Below are 26395 nucleotides of genomic sequence, written 5' to 3'. Positions count from 1 at the left end.
CAGTGGCTGGCACTTTCGAGGGCCAAATGGGAAGCACTGCCGCCCTTGGTGTCCTGTGTCGCTGGTTACACAGGGGCTCCGGGCAACTTCTGCCCTCCCACATCACACAGAGAGCCAGGGGACAGGACTGTACCACTTTATTGTCTCCCGACACCTCTGGTTCCCCTGCCTCCCCACCCCTGCCCAGGGTGTGGGCACACGCCTTCCAAGCTGTCCGGGGGCACCTGCCTGGCCTGCTTCGGTCCTCCTAGCTACCTGCAGAGGAATGACTCGGCGTGGGGCTGGGCAGACAGTGGGCACCACCATCCTCTCCCCTGGCAGAGCCTGGGCACCCACGCAGGAAGAGCTGGGTCCTCACCCTCTGCCCCACCCTTTCTGGGCCTCTGCCGGGGTGTCTGTGGGGGCAGGAAGTGGGGGTCAGCCCCCAGCTAGGGGTGGGCAAGGCCTGGATCCGGAGGAAATGCAGGAATTCAGGCGGAGGGTGGAAGAGGAAGGGATTGAGACCAGCTCAGGAGCCGGCCGCTCAGACGGCGGTGGAGCTCGCTGAGCCAGGCCGAAGTCCGGTGGGCAGAGAGCAAGGAGGGGGACGAGAGGCAGGTGGGGGCCGGTGGGTGGCAAGGACGGGAAGTAGGGCACAAATGGGGCATTCAGGAGAGGCTGATGCGGTCCGAGCCTGAACCGCAGAGGGCAGAGAAAGGTGGGAGCAGCTGACCTGAACCAAATGGCTCCGGTGGAGAGCATCGGGCCCCCTCCTCTCCTCAGCCCCTCCCCCACCCCCACGTCCAGCACACCCCAGAACCAACCGGCCAGCCCAAGTTCTGGAAAACCTGTGGTAGGTGTGTCTCGGCCCACCGGCTCCCGGGCGCCCCCTCTGACCTCGGCCCAGTCAGCCTCACTCACCCTCTACCAGCAGCCGAGTGTGGGCGCTGTCCTGGCCGGCCTGGCAGCAGTAGGTGCCCTGGTCCTCAGGTCGCACGTCATGGATGACCAGGCTGTGGGTGGGGCCGTGGCTGCGCAGCTCATACTTGTCTCCGGGGCACAGCTCGACCCCCTCCCGCATCCAGCACACGTGGCCCCCCGAGCGGGACACGGTCACCTCCAGCACCGCCCTGCGGCCCACCAGAACGGTCTTCTCTCGAGGGGGGCGGCGGCACATTTGGAGAGGCAGGGCTGCGGGTGAGGGCGAGGGCTCAGGTTAACAGGGACACGCAGGGGCCCCAGGGGGAGAGGGGCATCTTCCCTCCGCCTGCATTCTCCCGGTTGGTCCCGGATCGCCAGGGCACCAGCCCGTTCCTCTGCACCCCTACCTCAAAGTCTCCTCCCCGCCCCCCAGGAACGCGCTGCCTGCCCTCTGTGACCCTCCCCAGAAGAAGAGTCCCTCGAGGGAGGGAGGTGGGGAGGCAGCGTTCCCAGGACCAGCCGCCGGCCGGCCAGTCCCGGGGGTGGGGGGGAGAGATGGTGCCCACATGGTGCCCACTCCCTACCGTCCCTCCCCAGTTGCTTACCCTCCACCTCCAGCTGAGCCACGGACTGGGCGGGTCCCGCCTGGAAGCGGACCTCACCGGCGTCCTCCGGGCGCAGCTCGCTCAGCACCAGAATATGTTTCTTCCCTGGGGGCGGGGGAAGCGCTAAGCGAGCAGGAGCCGCACGGGGGGGGTTCGGGGATGAGGGCGGGCCGGAGCCGGTCCCCGGGTCGGTGTGGACGCGGCCAGTGTGCGCGGGGACCGATGGGGAGGGAGGAGCAGTCCAGGACCCAGGCTGGCAGCCGAGGACCCGGGGAGACCGGGAGACAGCGCGCAGGGCCAGGGGGCGGGGCCCACCGGGGCGGGGCGGGGCTTAGCCTCTGGGCGGGGCCTTGCGGGGCAGCGGGGGGCCCGCGCGGGAAGAAAGTCGGGCCGACCTTCCTGTCGGATGCGGACGTGGCCTCCGGGCCTCAGCGGACGGCCTCCGAGCTCCCAGCTCCCCGCGGCCTCCACCTCCGACACGGTGCACTGGAACGTGGCGCCGTCCCCCTCGCGGGCGTGCACCGGCCGGAGCCCGGAGAGCACCGACACGCTGCGCTCTGGGGCGGGGCCGGGGCGTGAGTCGGGGCGGGCCGGACCCCGGTCCCGCCCGCGCCCCGCCCGCGCCCCGCCCCCGCGCGGGAGGCCCCGCCCGCCGCAGTGCCCGGCCCGGGCAGCGCCCCGCACCCACCGCGCACGAGCAGGCGGACCGGCCCGGCGCGAGCCGCCCCCACCGCACAGCTGTAGGTGCCGGCGTCCAAGGGGCCGCAGCGCCGCAGCTGGAGCAGGCGACGCGTGCCGAGGGCCTGGAGCCTGAGCCGGGGGCCGGGCGTGAGCGGGCGCCCGTCCTGCGGGGAGAGTTGCAGAGGGTCGCGGTGACCTCGGCTGGACACGCGCGGGAGGCCGCGGCGGCGCCTGTGGATGGATGTCGGGCGGCGTCCCGGCGCGGCGAAGGCCTTTCGGGCCCCAAGCTGGGACCTGGCTGTCCGGAGCGTCCTGGGGAGGCCTCCTTGGGAAGGTGTCCCCATCGGGGACCTCAGCGCTCTGCCCCTTTTGTCTGCCCCTGGGCAGCACTTCACCCCACTGCGCCCCAGGCTCCTTAGGGAGCACGTGCCGAGAGCTAAGCCTCCCTCACAGGGCCGTCCTCGTCGTCGGAAGGATCAGCCCGATAGGTGTAAACGTAACTCTGAGCACAGTGCCAGGCACGTCCCTCCAGTGAGTGTTAGTTGTTCGGTCTGGGGCACTGTTACTGGCCTTATGATGCCAAGGTGGGCTGGGCTCTGACCTTCTCCCAGGTGACATCGGCCAAGGCCTGGGAAAGCTCGCACTCCAATGTAGCTGTGTCTCCCTCGGTCACCTCTAGGTCCTGTGGCCCCCTCACAATGGTCACTGGGGCCTCTGGGAACAGGAGGAGAAAGACACACTTGGACACAGAGGTCAGTGGTGGACACAGCTAGGAAGGGTGATCAGTGGAGGCCACTAGTGGGGGATGTGCTGGGACAAGTGGTCCAAGCGGGATGCTGGTCAGTGGAGGACACGACAGGGCCACAGGGGTCAATGGGATAGGAGTGGCCAGCTGGGGGTGACATACTTTAAGGCGGCCAGTGGGGGACATGCTGGGGCTAGAAGGGCATGGGGGGGCAACCAAAGCAGAGATGCCAGTGGAGTCATCCTGAGGCAAGCATGGTCAGTGTGGACCACACTTTGGAGGAATGGACAGATGCCACTGCCCATTGGGGGACATGATGGGCTCAGAGGAGCAATGGGGGTAATTTTAGGGCAGATGTGGTCAAGGGGCACATGGTGGGACACTCAAGCAGAGTGCTAGTGGAGTCACCCTGAGGCAGTTAGTGGGTTCCTGGGACTTGAGTGGCCAGAGGGACACACCGAAGCAGGCAGTGGGGGTCACAGCAGGCAGGTGCGGTCAGTGGGGTCACACTCAGAGTGCTCAGTGAGGCCGTGGTCAGGCAGGCAGACAACAGGCACCACACTGGCATAAGCACGCTCACGGTGGCATGGTCAGTGGTTCACAGGGACTGGAAGGTGAAGGGAGTCACACTGGATGATCGGATCGGTCAGAGGATCCATGCTCAAGCAGGGCAGTCTCTGGGGCCACACAGGGCCAACGTGGCAGGGGTGTCACACTCTGACAGGTCAGTGGGGGCCAAACGGTCAGGGGGATCAGTAGAATCACACTCAGCACAGTGGGTAAGCAGGCAGTGGTCCCAGAATCCGCACCTCTCACAGTGAGTCTGGCCGCACAGCGCAGGGAATCCGCCGTGAAGGAGATGCAGCCGGAGTCGGCCAGGCCCAGGCCACTGAGTACCAGGCGGTGAGTACGGCTCTCTGCATGCATGTGGCACTTGGGGCCCGGCTGCAGCCGGACTCCACCCCGGGCCCACTCCCCAGTCACACCCTCCTGGGACAGCTCCAGCTGGAAGGTGGCACTACCCCCCTCAACGATGGTCACATCCTCCAGAGGCCGTAGCACCCTCAGCTGCTTCGCTGGTTGGGGGAGACGGGGAGAGAGGGAGAATGAGGGCTCCAGCTCTGGGCAGGGGTTTTGAGGGCTCACACACCCCTTGGCCCTGCCTGTACCACCTCTAACACCCAACCCGAGCCCCTACGGAAAGAAGCCCAGAACCAGAGTACAGGGAGAAAGGAGCACAGCAGGCCAGCGTGGGGGAGGGGCCGATTGCGGTCAGGAGAGGGCACCCACGAAGGGGACAAGCTGTGTAGATAGAGGGTTGAGGAGTCTGGGTGAGGGGTGCTGGGACACCGAAAGGAGCACAGAAATTGAAGTCAGACACACTGGGATTGGACCCTAGCTCTGCCCACATAGCGTGTGCACTGTGTGACCTTTGGCCAACGGCTTGACTTCTCTGGGTCTTCGTTTCCCCAGTTGTACAAGGTGACTAGCATTGAGACATGGGTTTATTGTGATTAAATGAATGAAATAAATTAGAAAAGAATACATGTCAGCGACAGCAACCGTTGGGCATTTCTCCGTGTGGGCATTTCTCAGGTTCTCTCCGTGTGTGTTCCCAAAGGCCCTTGAAGTAGGGAGGGGCCCTCTTCTTAAGAAGCCTTGGCTCAGAGAGGTGAAGTGACCTGTGTAAGGTCTCACAGATAATAGAAGGTTCCAGCTTGTGGGGTGGGGTTGCTATTGGCCACCTGGGCCCGTGTATCCCGGGGCATGTGACTGAGGGAGAAACACGGCAAGGGCTTTCCGGAGTATAACATTTATGTGTACAGCAAGGCCAACTCGGACGTGTGAAATGGAACGCAAAAGCCACACGGACTTCTAGGGTACGTAGAAAACATTAGAAAAAGGAGAGTTTTGCTTTGGGCAGGCTGCTTCCGGTCACACTTCTAGAGGCCAGGCAGGGTTGACTTGCCTCAGTGGCGAGGGGCACTTTGGTGGGGACCTGAGCGGCCCTGGGCCAGCCAGGAAAGGCTGTGCGGGGCGGGGGGGGGGGGGGGGGACAGGCGGCGAGGCGTTAGGAGAGGACAGGACACTCACGCCTCACGCTGAGCCTGGCCAGGGTGCGATCGTGGCGGCTCTCACAGCCGTAGGTGCCCTGGTCGGCCAGCACGACGCCGTGGATGAAGAGGCTGCAGAGGTGGCCATCCTGGGCCACGGACACGCGAGAGTCGCGGGGCAAGGGCTCCCCACCTCGCACCCAGCGCACGGCCCCTGCTGCGCCCACTCGACCTGTCTCCACCTGGAGGCACACGTCCTGGCCTTCCTCAGCCCGCACATCCTGCAGGCGCCGCAGGAACAGCAGCTCTGTTTCTGGGGAGGGGGGGAGAGGGAGGGGGCGGGGGTCACGGAGCCCGACACCCCACTCCCTGGCCTCTCCCTGGGCAGGCGCGGACAGGTACGGGAGCCAAGGCCGTCCACCCCCCCCAGGGCCAGACCTCGAACGTGGAGCCGGGCGCTGGTGGCCGTGCCCCCTGCACGGGCAGTCACGGTGCCCGCGTCGTCCAGCTGGCAGCCCCGCACGGTCAGCGTGCGGCTGGAACCGTTCTGCGCTATCTCTAGCTGGGGCCCCGGAGTGACGACGGTCCCGTTGCGTAGCCAGGTGACATCGGCGTCTGGTGGGGAGACCTCACACCGGAACGTGGCATCGTCACCCTCGTGGACAGTTAATGGTGTCAGCTCTGAGACCAGCCTGGCCAGCGGAGGCTCTGGGGGGTGGGGTCAGGCAGTGAGGTGGGCTGGGTCTTCCCCTCTCCCTCCTTTCCATCCTCTCCTGGGGGTACATCTCCCAGTTATTCGGAAGATCCTTCCCGAGGCCCGTGGGGGTGTCCCACAGGACAAAATGCCAGCGCCCTGCCACTCGTAGCCACCTCCTCTCAATCCTGGCCCGGCTCCCTACCCCTCTGACTCCCCAGTGGATAATTTGCCACGGACCCTATTTATCTTATTTAACTGTCACCGCAGCCCTACAAGACAAGCACTGTCCCCCCACTTCAGAACTGGGGCTTGGGCAGGCAAAGGCGCTGGCCAGGAGCACACGGGGCCAGCAAGCACACCCCACGTGGGAACGTGGGCCGGTTGACGCCAGAGCCCCTGTGTTTAAGCACCAGGCTATGCCTCCTCCAGGGGGTTCTTGGAGAAAGGAGGCCTGCCTCCCTCATCCAAGTGAGAGCCGTGCATGCATTGGTGGGAACCAGAAGTAGCAAGGAGGGGGTTGGGGGATGAGGGCATCCCGGGATGGTGCAGGGGGGTGGTCTTTGGGGTACCAGGGCCCACGGGGTGTGAGGGGAGCACTGTTACCTTCCACGCTGACGAGGAAGATGCGGCTGTCCTGGGGCGTGTCGCACAGGTACTCCCCTGCATCCCCGCTCCGTGCCCCCCGCACCCGCAGCACCTGCCTCGCCCCGGCCTGCTCCAGCTGCACCCGCCCCTGGCTCGCCAGTCGCTCCCCATCCTTGTACCAGCGTGTGGGGCCCCCCGGCCCTGAGAGGTGCACCACCAGCTCCAGGTCCCCGCCTGGGGTGCTGCGAACCCTCGTCTGGGCTGCCTCGGGGGCCACTATGCGCACGGGGGGCTCTGTGGGGTCAGAGCTGGGGGTCACTGGGAGGGAGAGGCCTGAGGGCTACGGGGCAGGGGGCGAGCAGGGAGTGGGACGTAAGATACTGAGAGGTGGGTGAGGGATGGACGAGGCATGCTAGAGAAGCGGGGGAGACTCGTATGGGTTTGGGGGTACAACTCTCTCAGGCTGTCTGCCCGGGCCGTACTTACCAGCCACTTGGACGGTGAAGTTGAGGCTGGGGGCCTCGGGGGCCGACCCGGACTGGCAGGTGTAGAGGCCTGCGTGGGTCAGGTCTGCAGCCGGGATGTGGAGGATGCGGCGGGGGCCCTCGGCACGGAGCTCCAGGCCCTCGCCCTCCTGCACCGGCCTCCCGTTGTGGCTCCAGAAGACGAGGGCGCCAGCCCGGGACAGTTCACAGCTCAGCACCACCGGCTCCCCAGGGGCCACACAGAGGGGGGCAGGGGCTGCATCTGGGGCAAGGAACTGGACTGGGGGCTCTGGACAGAGAGAGGAGCTTGTCGGCTGGGGTCCACTACCCCATCCCCCGCACCCAGGCTGGCAGGAGGCACCCACCAGCCAGGCTGACATTGAAGGTGACGGCTTCATCACGCGTCTCGCACACGTACTCCCCGGCGTCCTCAGGCTGGGCGTGGGGCAGGGTCAGGGTGCGAGCAGGCCCCTTGGCTCCCAGCTGCAGCGTGTCGGACGCTTCCACCTCCAGCCCATCTTTGTACCAGCGCACCTGGGACCCAGCAGGGGCCACCTCGCAGCGCAGCTCCACGCGCCCCGGAGCCCTGAACTGCAGGTCCAGGGAGCGGGCTGCCGGGTGCACGATCCTTGCTGGCGGGGCTGGCGGACAGAAGGGAGAGGTGCTCAGGCTCAGCCAGCAGGCCTCCACCTGCCTGGCCCCCGGCTCCTCAGCCCTCTCTCTTCCCAGCGCAGCTCTTGGGTCTGGCCCCAATCCATGGGCACCTACTGCGTGCCAGGTGCTGTGCTGGGCACCCTGAGCTCTTTCCACAGCTATTCCTGATTCCCTAGAAGGGCGCTAATGTTGGCTTCACCTTACAGATAAGGACTCGAGGACTCTTTGGAGGAAAGTGGCTTGCCCAAGGTCCCACGGACAGAAAGAGGTAGACCCAGCCCTACCCCAACGCACACCCCTCCCTAAGCCATGCCCACTCCGTACCCCCTGTCCCCGATTAGCCTCTGACTTATCACCTACTAGTTGTCTGTCCGTCCTCGAATCCTCGAATTCTAGTGGAGAACTGGAGCTTTGCTCTTACTGGCTTGCTACTCTGTCAGCATTCAGAACTGGGCTGAGCACATAGTAGTTGCTCAATACATATTTGATGAATGGATGCTCCTAACTGCTGGGCTGTCCTCACCAGACCTCGAGTCACTGTCATGGCCTGATCTGGGCAAGCCAGCGCTCTCAGATGGCTGAGAATGAGGAAGTTGGGGGAGGGCAGGTTTCCTGGGCCAGATGGGGGGCCCCTAAGATGCAGGAAGTGAGGAGGTCAGGTGTCTGTCCCTTAGCCTCCTGCGTCTCTAGCTCCCCAGGGGGCCCAGAGACGGCCCACCTGTGACAGTGACAGTGAAGAAGGCAGAGTCATCTCCGGCGTCACACACGAACTCGCCCCCCTGCTCCGGTTGGGCCGCGGGCAGCACCAGGCGGCGGTGTGGCCCGTCACTCTCCAGCACCAGGGCCTCACTCTCCTCCACCTCCAGCCCGTCCTTGTACCAGCGCACGGGGGCATCCTCCCGAGACAGCTCACACGTCAGTACCACGCACTCCAAGCTCACGGCGATCAAAGTCACCTCATCCCGGGGGTATATGATGCGCACGGGGGGCTCTGTGGGGTGGAGGTGGGGTCACAAGCCGTCACAAACTCACCACCCGCCTCCCTGGCAGCTCGAAGTTCCTGTCGCTCACGGTAATAAGTGATAAGGATCACCATCTGAAATCCCTGAGGCCAGGGCTGTGATAGGACCCAGAACGCTTCAGATCCCAGAGATGGCGCATTAATCGTAGATCACAAATCCTAGATCACCTGCTCCTCCTACCCCTCCCTGCCCCGGGCATGCTCCCCACCAATGACCCCGCCAACTTCTCTGCAGTGTAACACATGGACATGCTCTCAGCAGGAGAATTAAAGAGTAGAACCAGTTTCACAGCAGTTAAGCTCAGGTCCTACTGCCATGGCTTTGAACCCCAAACTTGCAGAAAGACTTGCTTTTAAGAAGTTTTTTTAGGTCAGAGCTGTGAATAAGAGACCCTGGATCTGTAACAGCCAACAGGCTCCAGAACAGGCCTGAGCGCTTTACACACTGAACCCTCACAGCAATCTGGAGAGGTAGGTAGGGTTTTATCCCTGTTTTCCAGATGTAGAAACTGAGGCACGGAGTGATCACCCAACCTCTTTCAGATCACAGCAGACTACGCCTACTCTGGGGCAGGAGGAAGAACTGCCATCTGCGAAAGGGAGGCTCCGACTCTGCAAGCAGTGGTAGGGATCGCAAGCCAAGGCCAGCAGAGCCCAGTAACGATGTTTGCATCTGGGCCTGGGGGGGTTGCCCACACCTGTCTGAGATCCCCGGGGACGCTAAACCCTGATTCTGGGAGTTCATTTCCAACCGCTCAGAACTGGTCACTCCTCCACAGAAAAAGGATCTGTGTCAAGCCTGGAAGTGACTGGTGCGCCGGGCCCCAAGGTAGCTCGGGCTCCCACGCACCCTGGACGTCTCCCAGATTCTAGGTTCCAGGACACTATTAGGACGCCTTTACTGCTCAGCCGCCTGGCGGCGAGGCTCGGGAACTGCCAGCTTCCCGGCCCCACTCTTTGCGCGCGGGCTGACGTGCTCGCCAGCACACACTCAAGTCCTCGGCCTCCGCGCCCCACCTCCCTAACGACCCACCTCCCTAACGGCCTGTTCTAGAGTCCAGAGGATGCAGGCTGGCTCCCTGGCAGATTGCAGAGCGGGGCTGCCTGGGTGGGGGAGGGGAGGCGGTGGGCACAGTCGGTGGAGACAGGGTGTGGGGCTGGGGCTGGGCTGTCTGCACAGCTGTGGGACCTCAGCTTGGCATCACACTTGATCCTCCCTGGCCCAAAGCCGAGGTGGTGCTTGTGTCAACTTCCCTGCGAAGAGTCTGGTGTTTTGTGGGGAGGCCAAGTGTGGGCTGAAATGTGTGTAGCTGCCATTATGTTTGGCCAGAGCCTGAAGGGCCTCGCTACAGGGTGGAACGTGTGCAGAAAGGCGTTGTGGCTGGTGTGTGCCAGGCTACACTATCTGGAAGGCAGGGGGTGCGGGAAGGGGGGGCTAAATCACTCAGTCTGGACCGAGGCTCTCGACGTAGGGCAGGGCACAGGGCAGCAGGACGGCGTCAGGTGCCGGAGGGATACTCCAGTGTAGCCAGCGGGGTTCTTCTGTGCCCCCCCCCCCCCCGAGCTGCCTAGGCCCTGCAACATCCACCCCCCCCCGAAAGCCCACCTCATACACACACATGCACGCACGCACACACGCACACACATGCTGGGATTGGCACTGTATCGGCTGCAGCCTCCAAAGTTTCTAGCACTGAATGAAGCACCATCACTTCCACAGTCGTCCTATGCTTTTCCAGCTTTGAACACTCCCCAGGTCAGACCAAACCTGACCCCGCTTGGCTAACTCAGGCCCTGCCCCAAGTTTCCGGTTTGGAGGCACTTCCCGCCTGCCCAGAGGTCAGCAGCCCCGAGGCCCCGCAACACCGGACCATCCACAGTCTGAGACCCTCTAAAGAGCCTGGCTTTCCTGCTAGGCCGTGCGCTCCTGGAGGGGAGGGGGGCATGTCTGTCTGTCTGCCTGCCGCCGGGCGTCCAGGGCTGGCTCCTTCGGGGGGCATCCACTTTCCCCGAAGCCCTCCCTGACTCGCCTGTTCTCTCTCGAGCCCTCTGCTCTCATCCTTCACGGCACTTGTCACGAGGTGTCCGCTGTACATTTATTTGCGCGTTTATTGGTTTAACACAGGGGTCGCAAACTCAAACGCCCACGGGGGCCGGGTAGGTAAGGTCAGTGGCTGAAGCAGTCTGGGGAGAGGCAAAGAGGAACGGCGGCGGCGGGGGGGCAGGGGGAGGACAGAGGAATGTGGGCCCCATATTAGGGGGGCAGCTGCTACTCAGCACCAGCTGTTCGTCGCCATGGGGGGAAGCGGGACCAGAGCCGCCGGGTCTTCGGCTTTTTCAAGAGGACGCATAACTCCGGATTGTTATTTGAACTGTCCTGACTTTGGTAAGACTCTGCAGGCCAAACAAAACACATCTGTGGGCTGCATGGGGCCCTATGGACTGCCCGTTTGCGACCCCTGGTTAATAGCTGCCTCCCCAGCTAGGCTGGCGGCTCTCGGAGAGCAGAGACCACGCATGTCCGCGGCCCCCGGCCGTCACGCAGGAAGTGCCCGGTAAACGAGCCAGTTATTCCTGGGCCTGGTGCTGGGGAGGAGATGGCTCACTCGGACAGGGGCCCCGGGGTCTTCCGGGCAAGGAGCCTTGGCACATGCACCACAGCCCTACCTCCCTCCTCCCCAGTGTGCTAACTAGGGAGTGGGTGGCCAGCTCCCCCCAGGGGCTCAGGACCGTCTTTTGGTGCCCCCCGGGGCAGCTGGGGTGAACCCACACCTGTGACTGTGACGGTGAAGGAGGCCGACTCGTCATCGATTTCACACAAATACTCGCCGGAGTCCTCAAGCTGGACAGCGGGCAACACCAGGCGGCGGACGGTGTCCTCCTTCTGCAGCAGCAGCGCAGGACTTTCCACCACTTCTTCCCCGTCCTTGGTCCAGCGCACCTCGGCCCACGGCCGGCACAGCTCACAGGTGAGCACCACGCGCTCCAGGCGCACGGCGGCCACGTATACCTTGCCGCTGGGGTACACGATCCACGAGGAGACATCTAGAGGACGGGGACAGTCACGGCTGGGACTGATGGCCCCGGTGCCTCCCCTGATCCATGCCTGCCCCCTCCTCCTGGCACGAGGGCCATGCATTGAGGAAGGGAGCCTGCTCTCACATTAGGTCTCACAGCCGCTCCCAACTGGAGAGACAGCTATGGTCACCGACACGCATCACAGGTGCAGTGGCGGGGTGGGGACCACGGGGTCAGCCTCTGCTATAGAAACACGCCCCGTTCTCGGGGTCAGGACGGGGACTGATGAGTGGGACCCGGGAGAGGACAGCTGAGTGCCCAAATGGAGCCTGGGTTTCCTGTAGGCTTTCGAGGCCTTCTCACCCTTCTAGCACGGGATGCCCCGCTCCGCATTAGGGTTGCCCTTTGCAGGAGCATGGAGAGAGCGGAGCTTCCCTGGGGATCCTGTAGCCCTGGCCAGGGTTAAGGACAAGGCATTTTCTGTGGGTGACTGAACCTTAGGGTGCAGACCAAGAAGGAGACACGAGATCAGCTGGGGGGAAGGAAGCAGGGCCAGGGGACGGTGGCCCGGGGCTGAGAGTGTGACAGTGGGCCCGGCTGGTGTCACATGGGCCCGCCTGGCCCCCCACCTGTGATGGTGACCGTGAAGTAGGCGCGCTCGTCTCCAGCGACACACTGAAATTCGCCCCCATCCGGGGGCTGGGCGGCAGGCAGCACCAGGCGGTGGTGGGGCCCTTCCTTCTCCAGCACCACGAAGTCACTCTCCTCCACCTCCTGCCCATCCTTGTACCAGCGCACGGGCGCATCCTCTCGGTCCACCTCACAGGTCAGCATGACACACTCCGAGGTTATGGCGTGCACGAACACGTGCTCCTGGGGGTCCAGGATATGCACCGGGGGGTCTGGTGGGGGGCAGAGACGTGGTCACATAGACACCCCCCCACACATACACACCAGACAGCTTCCTGCCCGGAGGACACTGGGAGGGTGAAGGCCATGCTGTGCGAGGCCTACTGAGTGTGTGGCAGGTGAGGCAACGCAGACTATGTGGCACCTGAGTGCTCCGTGAGTCCCCAGAGGGTCGGGGCAGCTAGGGGGGTACACTGGGGGAGGGGGGCACAGACTACCTTTGTCCCCGCTGAGAGGAGGTCACTATCATGGGCCACATCAGGGCCATGCTTGCTGCTGCTTTTGTAAGGGAGGCTCCGAGCCCTGGCCCCAGGACGGGCAGGAGGTGGCAACGACTCAGCAGTGCCACCGTGAGATGGCTGCCTCTACAGGTAGTAAGTTCCCCATCACGAGGGGCATGTAGGCAGCAGCTGCAGGACCGCCTGGCAATGCGGCTTAATTAGGATTTCCACTCAAAGCGAGAAGATGAGCTGCCCTCCCAGAATGGAACCCCAGGCTCTACCCTGGAGAGTCTGGCGCTGCAGGTCCGGCATATGCATTGAGAACAAGCTTCTGGGGTGGTTCTGAAGCAGCCAGAGCATGGCCTGGCTTGAGAACCACTGCACCACTGCACTTAAAGCTTCTCCTTGCCTCGGGCCACCCGAGGCAGTGGGATAAGCAGACCTGGGTGTGAGCCCAGCTATGGTGTTTGCTGGCTGTGATCATGAGTACATCACATAACCTCTCTGAGCCTCAGTTTCTTGCCCTGTGACCTGGAGATCTTCTCATCCAGTTGTGAAGGTCACACGAGATCGTATACACGTGAAACATTTAGTATACGTTGGGCTCGTGGTAGGTACCCAATCGACAACCAGCACCTGTCTCCCAACCCCCTACCCAGCCGAGGACACGTGGAAGGTGAGTGTGCTGGAGGGTGTTGGTGGTGGGAGGATTGAGAAGTACAGGATGATTTGAAAACAGGTCCCCTGGGCCACCGGGCTCTTCCCAGAAGGGACCCCAAGCAGGCGGACCATGGGGCAGGGTTGCGTGGCCCCCCGAGTCAGCCCCAGACCACCGCGGTTGCTGACCTCGGACGGTGACACTGAAGAAGGCCGAGACCCCTTCCGTCCTGCACTCAAACTCGCCGCTGTCCTGGACCTCGGCGGCCGGCAGGATCAGGCGGTGTTTGCGCCCCTCCATCTTCACCACCAGCGATTCGCTTGGCTCTAGCTCCTGCCCATCCTTGTACCAGCGCGCGGGGAAGTCCACCCGGGAGAGCTCGCAGGTCAGCACCACCCGCTCCGAGGTCGTGAAGGTCAGCGCTACCTTGTCCTGGGGGCTCAGGATGTGCACCGGGCTCTCTGTGCGGGGAGAAGCGTTGGCATGGGCAGCGCCCTGTCACGGTCTGCCTAGGATGCGTACCCCTCTCTGGTGCGGGGCTTGGGGGTGCGCCCGTCAGGCCAGATGACTGTGGTCAGGGGCAATGCCTTTGTTGGAGTTAAAAAAAAAAATCATCTGGGGCTTCCACAGCAGCTCTCGAGTGGTGGTTTGAGTGTATGGGATTCCTGGGAGGCTGCTGAAAATGCAGATTTCTGGGCTCCGCACATGCACGTGAGGGCCGGTGAATCTGCCTTATAAACCAGCCCTCCAGGCGACTCTGATGTCGGGGATCCCAGTTCGCATCCTGGAAATGCGAGCTGGTTGGTGGTTCTCACTCCGCCCACCTGCAAGGATGCTGGCACCTGCCCGCCTCCCGGCTCTGTTCGTGGGCACTAATTCCTCCACTGGCCTTACAAATCCATTGGTGACATGGCAAATGCCACATGTCCCCTGCACTTTCAGATGCACCAAGAGCTGCCCTCCTCACGGTGCCTCATCCCCTCCCCTCCCTGTTTCCACTGGTGGCACAGGGTGACTCTGGGGCCAGAATGCCTGGCTTCATAACCCAGCACTACCACTCACAAGCTCGGTGTCCCTGGGCAAGTCACTTAACCTCTCTGTGACTCAGTTGCTCCATCTGTAAGGAGCCTACCTTATAGGGCCGATGAGAGACCTGTGTTAATTGAAACAATGTACGTAAAACGATAAGGATTGTGCCAAACACTCAGGAAGCTGCTTTGATCACGTTACTGATTAGGTGATAGGGCAGGAAGCAGTCAGAGGCTAGGGACCAGGGTCCAGGGCTTGGAGATCTCATATGTGATAGAATTCCCTAAGCCACAAAGGACCCCAGAGAGCGTGGCTACGAGGCTGATGAAGATAATAAGGAGTCCCCTCTGCATTGCATGTAGGCTGACATGGGCCTTCCGTGTCTTGACCCCATCTGTCCACCCTGGTCCCCACCAGCACCAACCTTGGATGGTGAGGGCGGCTGAGTCCTGTACGCCCGGGCAGCTGAAGCCAACCAGGGCCCCGCTGTGCTGGTGCTGGACGGCCCGCAGGAGGAGTCTGTGCTGTAGGCCCTTCTGCTCAATCAGGTACCGCAGGGCCCCGGGCTCCACCTGGCCCTCTGGCTCGTGACTCTTGAGCTCTTCCCCGTTAAGGAACCAGGTGCCCTGGATGATGGTGGAAAGATCCAGGGAGAAGACAGCATCTTCCCCGTCGTAGACCTGGACATCCTCCAGACCTGCCACCAGGCGAGCTGTGGGCACTGCCACGGGGATGGAGTGCAGCCATCAGAACCGGAGGGGTGGCAGGTGGAAGGCATGTAACAGGCCAGGGACCAGAGGCTGGGGACAGGAGGAGAGATGATGGGGAGGACGCGATGGGTGTGCCTGCTGACAGGCTGGGGCTGTGGCACGGACTCACCAAGGTGGGCAGACCCATGGAACACGACGTGGGGGCTGCGGCCGTGTTCGCTGACCGTGCAGACGCGGAAGCGGTAGTCGCCCTCCGATGGCACACAGTCTCCGGGGACCTCCACGGCTCCGGCTTTCTCAATGCTAAAGCACTGGATCCAGTCTTCGGAGCCCACTTCCTGTCGCTCCAGCCGGTAGATGAAGGGGGTCTCCGGAGCAGGGTCGGGAGGCTTCCAGGTCAGCAGGACCGTGTTCTTATGGCCCTTGAACATCTCCGCCAACACGGGGGGCCCGGGGGGACTGTGCTTGACACCTGAGACGGAGGCAGGGTTTGCATTCCAGCCATGCTCCCACCTCCCCACGGCCCCCCCACCTTGAGTCCGCGTCGCCACCCGGGGCTCTGGGATCGATCTGGTCACCCTCCTGCCCAGAGCCTCCTGCCCAGCCCTTGAGGAGTCTGCCCCCGGGCTCTCACGCCCTCACATTTGACTCTGAGCAGGGTGGTGGTACGGGAGTTGCCCAGGCTAAAGGTGACCTCGCCAGCATCTTCTCGGGTGACCCCTGGAAGGACCAGGGCATGCATGTGGCCAGAGCTGCTCTGGCAGGTGGTCGGCAGGTCCTCCCCATCGCGGCTCCAGCGCCCTTCAACCCCAGCTTCTTGGGTCTCCACCAGCAGCACCGCATTCTCTCCCTCCAGGACGTCCAGCTTTCGGGGCAGTCGCTTCAGGATAGGCCCTGAGATGCGGACGGGAATCCCTCAGCCCGGGGTCTGGGCATCTGCCTGCCTCAGCCTCAGCATCCTCCTCCCGGCCAGCCGCACCTTTGACTGTCACGTTGGCCACGGTGCGTACCCGGCCCCGCATCTCACACAGGTAGACCCCGTCATCGTCTGCCTTCAGCCTGTGGATGATGAGGCGCCGGACAGTGCCCTCCTCGATCTGCTCGTACTTGCGGCAGGGCAGCAGCCGCTGGTCCTCTCGGAACCAGGCCGTGGGAATGCGAGAGTTGGGCACTTTACACTCCAGCACGGCAATGCCGTGCTCGCGGCCTTCCACGTCCTGCAGGGGTCTGGTGAAGCGGAGGCGGGGCTCTGCGGAGAGGGGAGAGACAGGAGAAGGCTCGGGAGAGGGCCGGGCCAGGGGAAGGACTCCTTGCATCATCAACTGCCTACACCCACGGTAGCCTCCTGCCACTTTTCTCCCAGGGCCAGCAGGTGTTCTGGAATCACAGAAAAAGCACCGGAAGGGAAATCAGATGGCCTAAATTCTCATCGGACCCTGACACTCATCCGCCACGTCACCTTGAGCAAGGCCATTTTAGTGATCCTGGGCCTGAGTTTCCTTTGTTTTTGTTCTAAAAAGTTTATTTATTTATTTTAGGGGGAGAGGGCAGAGGGAGAGAGAATCCTGCAGGAGAGTCTCTGCTGAGTGCGGAGCCCCATGCGCAGGGCTTGGTCCCAGGACCCTGAGATCATAACTGGAGCCGAAATCTAGAGTCAACCGCTCAACCAACTGAGCCACCCAGGAGCCCTAGTTTTTTTGACTTTAAAGTGGAGAAAGAGATGGAGGACTTGGTCATATGAGTGATTTTCAAGCTGCTTCCTGGGACCCCTCGGAGGCTTGACACAAATCCTGCAAGGATCTAAGTCCAATTTCTTTAAAAAAAATTTTTTTTAAAGATTTAATTTATTTATTCACAAAGAATACACAGAGAGAGGCAGAGACATAGGCAGAGGGAGAAGCAGACTCCCTGAGGGGAGCCCAATATAGGACTTGATCCCAGGGCCCCGGGATCATGCCCGGAGCCAAAGGCAGATGTTCAACCACTGAGCCACCAGGCGCCCCTGGTCTAAGTCAAATTTCATTTTTAAAGTACTTCAGTCAGGGACGACTGGGTGGCTCAGCAGTTGAGTGTCTGCCTTTGGCTCAGAGCATGATCCCAGGGTCCTGGGATCAAGTCCCACGTCTGGCTCCCTGCATGGAGCCTGCTTCTCCCTCTGCCTGTGTCTCTGCCTCTCTGTGTGTCTCTCATGAATAAATAAATAAAATATTTAAAAAATAAAATAAAATAAAGTACTTCAGTCAAAAAAAAGTTAAAAAAAATAAAGTACTTCAGTCGTTTTCATATGGATGGAGCTAGAGAATAGAATGCTGAGTGAAAGAAGTCAGAGAAAGACAAATACCGTAGGATCTCACTCACATGTGGAATTTAAGAAACAAACGAGCAAAGGCGGGGAAAGCGAGATAGAGAAACACAAATCAAGAAACAGATTCAAATATAGAAAACGAACTGCTAGTTTCCAGAAGGGAGGGGGGATGGAGGGGAAGAATAGGGGATGAGAATTAAACTGTACAATTATGTTGATGAAAATCAATTAATTAAAAATGATTTTAAAAGTACAATTAAAGTTTTAAAAAGATCAAGTACTTTAGTCATTTTCGAAATTGCATTTCACAAGAAGAGAGCATGATGACGGGGAGCAGCTGGGTGGCTCAGTGGTTGAGCGTCTGCCTTTTGCTAAGGTCGTGATCCCAGGGTCCTGGGATCGAGTCCCGCATCAGGCTCCCCGTAGGGAGCCTGCTTCTCCCTCTGCCTGTGTCTCTGCCTCTGTGTGTCTCTCATGAATAAATAAATAAAACCTTTAAAAAAGGAAAGAAAGCATGATGATGGACGTGACGAGTGGGTGATGAGGCCGTTGGAGCAGCAGGTTTGTCCTGCAGCTGTGGGAAGCTCTGCCTCCCCACGGGGTTAGTGTGGCCCCGGCGGGGCTGGGCACATCAGACCTCAGGCAGCACAGGTGCCACATGGCTGACTGCGTGCCAGGCAGGGCTCAGGAGATTTGCCAACTTTTGTTCCTCGGAGGGAAGGAGGTAGGTAGTAACTAGTAAAGAGGTATAATCCCTCGAGTTGTGATAAACTCCTACTACTGAGAGCTTTAACCTCCAGTGGGAGTTGGCGGTGGTGGTGTTTTTTTCTCCTCTGAGTTTTCTGCGTATGAGCAATGTTAAGTGTTGGCGAGATACTGTCACGGACTCAGCTTTGAAATAGAAATGTCCTCTCGTTCACCTTCTGCCTTCAAACTTGGAGAGCAGTATCGTAAAGGGGCACGTTTCCTCCCTCAAGCCTACTTTTGGTGGGAATCGGGAGTTGCTCAGGGTGTCGCCTGCAGCCCCAGACTTCCCCGCAGGGTTCCGGGATGAGACGGGTTATGAGTGCAGCCTCGTCTTAAAACGTGTATGTTCAATAACACAGCACCCTTGTTCCCACTGATAGGCTTTAGAAGTACAGGGCATAAATGTGGACCCAGAAAATGTTCCTTATGCCAGTTGTGATGTGGGGGTGGGGGTGGGGGAGGCCCCCATGGGATTTCCGCTGAGGGAGGAGTGCAACAAAGAAGCTGACATGCACTGGCCTAGAAGGGCTCCCTCTGGGGGGGGGGGGTACATGGATCAGTCCTTAAAGCGGGTCATCAAAGGGTCGATTTACACCCGCGGGCTCCGAATCACCCCGGGGGTTTGCTCCAGGTTCCCAGGTACCCTGGAGACCTACTGAATGCCCCTCGCTGGCCTGGCGGGCGGGCGGGCGGGCAGGAGGCGGGCAGGCCTTGGTCTGGGCCCACCTGCAGGCCCCCCACCGCCTGGGCCGCGCTGGGGGCCCCTCCGCAGGCGCCTCAGTACCTTTCACGTGCAGCTGCACGGCGCTGAGCGTCTGGCCCGCCGAGTTGCGCGCGGCGCACACGTAGAGCCCGCGGTCCTTGGCCTGGCAGTAGAGCACCTTGAGCACGAAGCCGCCGTCGCGGTCGCGGTACATGAGGCGGCGGCGGTCGGAGAGCAGCGGGCGGCCCTCCCAGTGCCACTCGATCTCGGGCTCGGGCTTGCCCATCACGTAGCAGCGGAACTTGGCGTGCTTGCCCTCGTTGACCCAGAAGGTCTTGGGCGCGCACTTGAGCGGCTCCAGCACGGGCTTGGGCGCGTCGTCGGGGTCCTGGGGCGGGCTCTCGGGGGGCTGGTGCACCTGCAGCAGCGCGCCCACCTGCGCGTGGCCGTGCGCGTTGCGCGCGTGGCACACGTAGACGCCCGAGTCGGGCAGCCGCGCCGCCAGGATGCGCAGCGTCAGGCCCGCGCCCCCGGCGACCTCGGCGCCGCCGGGCTCGAGCGTGAAGTGGCCGCTGTCCCACACCTCGTCCAGGGCCATCCCGTCCTTCTCCCAGTGGAGCGCGGGCGCGGGGAGGCCCCCCACCTGGCACGTCAGCACCACCTGCGCGCCGCGCAGCACCCACTGGGAGCGGGGCCCCTCCAGGAACACCGGGGCGCCCTCCCCGGCCCCGGCCCCGGCCCCGGCCCCGGCCCCGGGGGGCTGCAGCGGGCGCGCGGCGGGCGGGGCCGGGGATGGGGGCGCGGGCGCGGGCGCTGGCTGGGCCGGGGATGGGGATGGGGATGGGGATGGGGGCGCGGGCGGCTGCAGCACGGTGAGGGCGGCCGCCGCGTAGGCCTCCCCGGCGGCGTTGCGGGCGCGGCACACGTAGACCCCCGCGTCGGCGGGCCGCGCGCCGCTCAGCAGCAGGCCGTGCTCGGCGCCGTCGGCCGGGAAGCTCAGGCGCTCGGAGGCCGCCAGCGGCCGGCCGCCCTTCTCCCACACCACGGTGGGCGGCGGCTCCCCCAGGACCACGCACTTGAGCTCGGCCTCGGCGCCACTCACCACCCGCACGGGCCGCGGGAAGCGCAGGAAGCACGGGGGGCTGCCCTGGTCCCCCGAGCCCGCCTTCATCGCGGCGGGGGCGGCGGGGGCGCAGGGGGGCGGCGCGGAGGGGCCGGGGCCGGGGCCGGGGCCGGGGCTGGGGGGGGGACCGCGGAGCGCTGCCCCCGCCGCCCGCCGCGCGCTCGTCCTTACCGGGGCCCGGAGCTGCGGCTGTGCGGCGGGAGGCCCGGCCCGGCCCGGCCCGCCGAGCGCTCAGGGGCAGTCCTTCCTGTCTGCCTCGCCGCGAGGGGCCCCGCAGCCGCCTCTGCCCGCGGCCTGGCTTCCTGCGCCCGGGAGCCTCGCCTCCCAGCCCCCTCCCACAGCCTGGGCCTCTTCCCCTCCTCCCTCCCACCTCCAGCCGCCAGGTCCCCAGCCGCCCGCCAGGCTTGGGCCTGAGTGGCAGAGGCGCCTGCAGCTGCCAATCCCAAAAATATTCTCTGATGACACAGCTGGAAGGACGGGAGCCCAGACTGGCTCCTCCAGGGCTAAGTTTAGAGCAGGCGGGACCACCTGCCCCCCACCCTAGCCCCGGCTCTAGCCCCAGCCTCAGCCCTTCCCCCGCCCCCAGGCTGGCCCAGCGGCTGCCTGCTGGAAGGGGGCCCCAGAAGGGCTGAGGGGCTGGCCTAATCTGTCTCCCCGGCGAATCCCACTCTTAGGGGCTGGGAGACCCCAGCTCCCAGGCTCCTGAACCACCCGATGTCACGTGGGCCTGGGCGCTGGGATGAGGCCTACTGTGTGTGTGTATGTGTGTGTGTGTGTGTGTGTGTGTGTGTGTAGGGGGCAGGGGGGTAAGGGGTGGTATGTGCGGGTCAGGTCACCCGGGGTGAAAACCCTCTCTAGCCCCCTCCCCCACACGCTTGGCAGGAGTGGGAGATAAGGCTCATGGCCAGAGACATCTGCGTCAGAGATAGGAGGTCTCAATGCCACGGGCAGGGGCCACTCTGGATTGCAGGGCGTGGGAAGGCCTGGGGAGACCAGGATGAGAAGGGTAGAAGAGGGCGGGTGGTGGGATGGGGAGGGCAGAGTGGGGAGGCCTGGGGCAGACCCTGACACAAGGGGCACGGGGCCGGGTGCGGGTTCACCACTGGCAGGCCTAGGTGAGCTATGTTGCCGCAGCTGCTGCTCCTGCTCCTCTTGCTGCTGTCCCCAGACAGTGGCCATGGCTGCCACGGGCCAGAGCTGGACCGGGCACTTGTCCTGGCCAAAGTGAGGGCCCTGTTCATGGATGCTTTGGGCTCCCCGGCAGTGGCCGGGGAAGGTGGGGATCCTGGAGTCAGGCGGCTGCCCCGAAGACATGCCCCGGGGGGCTTCCGGCGCAGAGGCTGGGAGCCCAGGGAGGAGGAGGATGTCTCCCAGGCCATCCTTTTCCCGGCTACAGGTAATGAGGGCGGGAAGTGGCAGGGCGACTTTGAGGAGCAGTGCGGCAGGTACAGCACGGGCTCGGGAGCCAGGCAGGTCTGGCTCTGAATGTCTAGTCTGCTCACCTGGGCAATAATGCCTGCCTGTCAGGATGCAGCGAGACGCCGCAAGGCTCAGCGGTGGCATTTGGGAGACATCTGTTTGGGGGACCAAGAATCTCTAGAGACAGAGAGATTTGGACTTGGGCCCTTTTCTGCCACCTTTCCTTCTCCCTCTGCCTCTGCTCCCTGCCCCAAACCTCGTTTCTTTAGCCCCAATTAGCCAAGATTTGAGAAGATAATCAGAAATGCAAGGATGAGATGAGTTGGGAACGTTTTCCAGGAAATTAGTCTACTTTCCCTCGATTCCCTTCTCATCTCATTGTGCGTGTTCCCATGTTCCACTGACTGAACCAGGAAAGCCCTCTTCCAGGTGGACTTGCAATCTGTAATCCCCTTCCCCTCAGAGAGGAGCGCCTGCCTCCCCGTGCCATAGTCCTCGTGTGGCACCGTGACTTAGTGTGGCTGTGGAATCAAGCACGATCCCAGCCCGGCCGCTTAGTAGGTAAATGTCACTTCCCCTTTGTAACCCTGTTTCCTTACCTGCAAAGTAGATCAATCGTGAGATTTCTAGCGAGAGCATCCGTGTGACGGTATAGTCCCAATCTTCCGTCCTTTACCTACTCATGATTGCTTACCGTAGTCTGCGTACCTGTCGGGGAAGGTTGCCAATTGCTTTTCTTAGAAAGCACTGCCCTCCTGGGTTATATGCTTTTCCCTTCTCTTCCTTTTTCTTTCTGACATTAATCTAATTTTAGGTGGAATGTCTCAATAGATCTATTTATTTATTTGGGAGAGAGAGAGAGAGCATGCTCCCACTGCTTACAAGATCTTGACCTGAGCCGAAACCAAGAGTCAGATGCACAACAAACTGCACCCCCCAGATGCCCCTAAAAGTGGAGTTGTTTTAAAGAATTTATCATGCAATATTTCTTTTTTTAATAAAGATTTTATTTATTTATTCGTGAGAGACACAGAGAGAGGCAGATACACGGGCAGAGGGAGAAGCAGGCTTCCTGCGGGGAGCCCGATGCGGGACTCGATCCCCAGGATCATGACCTGAGCTCAAGGCAGATGCTCAACCACCGAGCCACCCAGGCGTGCCTGTTATGCAACATTTCTGACATGTAAAAAGATACATGGGGTGAGGTGCTTGGCTAGCTCAGTTGGAAGAACATGGGACTCTTGATATTGGGGCTGTGAGTTTGAGCCCCACTTTGGGTGTAGAGATTACTTAAAAATAATATCTTTAAATAATTTTAAAAAATATATAGAGAGGGAGAAAACAAATACCTGTGTGTTCAAGGTCCCGTCATTCAAAACAAAAATTTAGGTCTAACGATTCCAAGTGTTGGTGAAGGTAGAGGGTGGGCAGAGCCTCTTACACATCGCTGATGGAAATGTTAATTGGTAAAACCATTTCAGAGACCTTGGCAACATCTTGTATTTTTTTTTTAAGACCTCTAAGGATGAAGTAGCAAATGGAGAGCCTGTGTGTCAGTTGTCTCGGGCGGAGCGAGGCCCCAAGCCCGACAGAGCCCTCAGTGTGGCTGGCTGTGGGACGCACATCCCTGCTGTTGAAGAGGGGAGAGGTCCCAGGCTCCGCCAGTCTGGGCTGCCCTGTCCCTTCCCTCTGTCCCCTGCAGGTGCCAGCTGTGCGGACGAGCCGGCCGCTAGAGAGCTGACCCAGAAGGCCGAGGACGGCCTCTTCACCTACGTGTTCCGGCCCTCCCAGCACATGCGCAGCCGCCAGGTGACGTCAGCCCACCTGTGGTTCCACACGGGACTGGACAGGCACAGCACCGCAGCCTCCAATAGCTCCGGGCCCCTGCTGAGCCTGCTGGTGCCGTCATCGGGGGTCCCCATGGCTGTGCCCACATCGGTGGGCCAGGCCCCCCCTCGCTGGGCCGTGCTGCATCTGGCCCCCTCCGCCCTCCCTCTGCTGACCAGCCCCGTCCTGGTGCTGCTGCTGCGCTGCCCCGTCTGTTCCTGCGCAGCAGGGCCCGAGGCCACCCCCTTCTTGGTGGCCCACACGCGGGCCAGGCCGCCCAGCGGAGGGGAGAGGACCCGCCGCTCCGCCTCCCCGCTGCCCTGGCCGTGGTCTCCGGCCGCGCTGCGCCTGCTCCAGAGGTCCCCCGAGGAGCCCGCCGCCCACGCTGACTGTCACAGGGCAGCCCTCAACATCTCCTTCCAGGAGCTGGGCTGGGACCACTGGATTGTGCACCCTCCCAGTTTCATCTTCCACTACTGTCACGGCGGCTGCGGGCTGCCTGCCCCACCGGACCTGCCCCTGCCGGGCTCTGGCGCTCCTCCTACCCCAGTCCAACCCCTTTCTTTGGTCCCCGGGGCCCAGCCCTGCTGCGCCGCCCTCCCCGGGACCATGAGGCCCCTACGCGTCCGCACCACCTCAGATGGCGGTTACTCCTTCAAGTATGAGACGGTGCCCAACCTGCTCACGCAGCACTGTGCTTGCATCTGAGGGAGTCCTGCTGGGGGCCAGGCCCCCGCCCATCAACAGCTGGAGGAAAGGGCCGAGCTCAGAAAATGGATGGCTCCCATCTCCCCCTCCTTGCATCCCTCTCTGCCTGAGGGCTCCCTGCCCCATCCTGCCCCTGTCCCATGGGTAACATGTGACAATAAACAACACAGTGCATATGACTTGGCATGCATTCTCTGGCTTCTCTGATATGGTGGGGGGCAGGTCTGAGCCCCAGGAACATGGGATTGTAGGATCTCAGGTCACACAGCCTCACTTGACCTCAAAGACGGGGCGTTCCAGGGCCATGATGGGATAGGCTCTGGTGGGAAGCTGCATCAGTTGGAGGAGACACAACACAAAAGTGCTCTGAGCCCTTGACACCCACTCTGGAGACTGCTGGCTGCTCCCCTGCTATTCTCCGCCCTAGCTCATGGCCCCCTGGCCCAAGGTCGGGTGACTTGTAGACAGGCCAGAGGTCAGGGTTTGCAGGGCACCCCGGAGATAGACGTGCAGAGCAGCTTCCATCTGGGGTTTCTCGGGACCTGGGGCAGGAAAGGGGGCGAAGACGATCAGTCGGCAGGGCCCAAGTGTTGACCAGGGCAGAGAGGGGGAGAACGAGACCTGAGGATGTCAATTTGCTGAGGCTCCCCCGGGACGCCTTTGCTCTGGGTGTAGACACTGTGAGGCCCCGCGGGCTGGGAGCCAGGTCCCGAAGGCTTTGTTTCCCTGTGCCCTGCGTATCTTTACCCTGACCCCCTACCCGGTCCCGGGCGTCAGACAGGCCGAGCCCTGCCAGGGATGCGCCCTTGGGCCAATCTGCACCCACACTTGGTGCAGGTGCCCAGAGTCCAGAGCTGTTCTCTTCGGGGGGGGGCTCCCCTCAGCCCATGCCTGCCTGCCCCGGCTGGCCCGCTTCTCCGGCCTTCCTCCCCGCTTTGTCCGCTCCCTCCGTCTGGTTATTATCTTGCCCTGCCCCAGGGTCCTGGCTCTCAGCCAGGAGCTTCCATCCAGCCTCCCTTTCCGGGGGATGCTCAGGTCCCCAAGACCCGGAGTTGGAGCGCGCTCTGGCACGGACCTCACGGAGACTTCTCCAGGCCTCCTTCCTACCAATGCAGCTTCCCAGGCAGGTCAGTGCCTGCCCCCAGGGAGGGGCTACGGAGGAGAGAGGCTCCCCGTCCTTCACCCTTAGCCTCCCCCTCTCTGAGCTGAGCTGAGTGAGCACAAGAGAGCAGCCCACCTCCACACTCCCCAGCTGGCCCCAAGCTCTGTTGATCCTCAATCCCCGGGGAGGCTGCTGCAACTCCACTGGGGCAACCTGTCTGCTCACAGTCTCCAGTCTCTCCCAGTACCTTCATCTAGACCCAGCATTGCAACTAGTCTGTGCTCAGGGCTCCCGGGGTCCCTACTCTGGTGGTGGACTGGCCACAGGTGGGAACGGGAGATTTTCCTCAAGTCTCTCTGAGCTTCATGCTCTTACTGCCTGGCTTCCCTTGTCAGATCCTCCCTCCCTTCCCCTGGGATCTGCAATCTTCCCCCTGGGCCCGGGACCCTGTGTTGTTCAGACTTTCCCTGTCCCAGGGATATGGATGACATTGACGGGTGGGGACCCCGGGATCACAACCTGAACCGAAGGCAGACCCTCAACCACTGAGCCACCCAGGTGCCCCCAAAGGTATCCATTCTAAAGGGATATCCTTTGTTTGAAAGTTATCCTGTGTGTGCCTGTCTATCTGTATGTGTGTGAGAGCATGAGAGTGAGCGAGTAAGAGAGTAAAAGTATTCTTTCTTTTATGATGTTTTATGATATGATATTCTTTTATGATTACTTAACAAAATTAAAACTTGAGGATTCGGGACGCCTGGGTGGCTCAGTCGGTTGAGCGTCTGCCTTTGGCTCAGGGTGTGAGCCCAGAGTTCTGGGATAGTCCCACATCAGGCTCCCTGTGAGGAGCCTGCTTCTCCTCTGCTTATGTCTCTGCTTTTCTCTGTGTTTCTCATGAATAAATAAATAAAATATTTAAAAACAAACCCTTGAGAATTCTAGGGGCCCCTGGGTGGCTCAGTCGGTTGGGTGTCGATCTCCTGGTTTTGGCTCAGGGCATGATCTCAGGGACAGGCTCTGTGCTCAGTGGGAAGTCTGCTTGAGGTTCTTTTGTTCCTCCTCTCCCTCTGACCCTCTCCCTGCCCTTTGCACACTGCCCCCAAATGAATAAATAAATCTTAAAAAAAAAAGAAGAGAAAAGTAACCAACTTGGCATTCTAATTGGATTCTAAGATTTGTCTCTGTAATTTTGCTGCTGAAATCTGTGAAATTCCAAAGCCTGGGAGTCACATTGGTCTGGGCCACCCCTTCCAGAATCTCTAAAGCCTTGTGAGATTTTGTTAACTTAGCAAATCAGAATGATACACCCTCCCCTCCTTAAGAGGCCTGACTGACAGTGGCTAAGGACATATTTTTTGTCACTTTTTGCCATGAGACTAAGAGCAGTAAATTTCAGAGATTCTCCTGGTTCCCAGGGCTGATTATTACAAATGTTCTGAATACTCTTTTTTTGTTGTTGTTCTGAATAGAATACTCTTAAATCAGAGTC

The 26395-nt window shown here is 61.5% G+C and overlaps 2 protein-coding genes across 3 annotated transcripts; one reads left to right on the top strand and one right to left on the bottom strand.

Annotated features, from left to right (window-relative positions):
- Positions 1–120: 120 nt before the first annotated feature.
- Positions 121–19913, bottom strand: OBSL1 (obscurin like cytoskeletal adaptor 1). 2 transcript variants are annotated; one of them, XM_072812762.1, is made up of 21 exons: positions 18809–19913; positions 15952–16221; positions 15615–15866; positions 15142–15444; positions 14687–14983; positions 13422–13694; positions 12075–12347; positions 11200–11472; positions 8125–8397; positions 7118–7393; positions 6754–7041; positions 6286–6561; positions 5424–5693; positions 5026–5298; positions 3741–4007; positions 2788–2900; positions 2194–2350; positions 1901–2062; positions 1506–1610; positions 901–1170; positions 121–255 (listed from the first exon to the last, which is right to left on the bottom strand). In XM_072812762.1, exons 1-21 carry the CDS (start codon positions 19896–19898, stop codon positions 248–250), a joined length of 5769 nt encoding a protein of 1922 aa, XP_072668863.1. In that variant the 5' UTR covers positions 19899–19913; the 3' UTR covers positions 121–247. The 2 variants fall into 2 exon arrangements, with proteins under 2 accessions (XP_072668863.1, XP_072668864.1); XM_072812763.1 differs by lacking the exons at positions 121–255; positions 901–1170; positions 1506–1610; ... (8 more) ...; positions 7118–7393; positions 8125–8397 and adding an exon at positions 10519–10821.
- Positions 19914–20841: 928 nt separating this feature from the next.
- On the top strand, positions 20842–23983 carry INHA (inhibin subunit alpha). Its single transcript, XM_072812770.1, has 2 exons — positions 20842–21246; positions 22972–23983. The coding sequence occupies exons 1-2, from the start codon at positions 20973–20975 to the stop codon at positions 23802–23804; spliced, it is 1107 nt and encodes a 368-aa protein (XP_072668871.1). The 5' UTR covers positions 20842–20972; the 3' UTR covers positions 23805–23983.
- Positions 23984–26395: the final 2412 nt, after the last annotated feature.

The sequence above is a fragment of the Canis lupus genome, chromosome 36 (assembly GCF_048164855.1).
Source record: "Canis lupus baileyi chromosome 36, mCanLup2.hap1, whole genome shotgun sequence".
Taxonomy (NCBI): Eukaryota; Metazoa; Chordata; class Mammalia; order Carnivora; family Canidae; genus Canis; species Canis lupus.
This window is presented reverse-complemented; position numbering and strand designations above follow the sequence as displayed.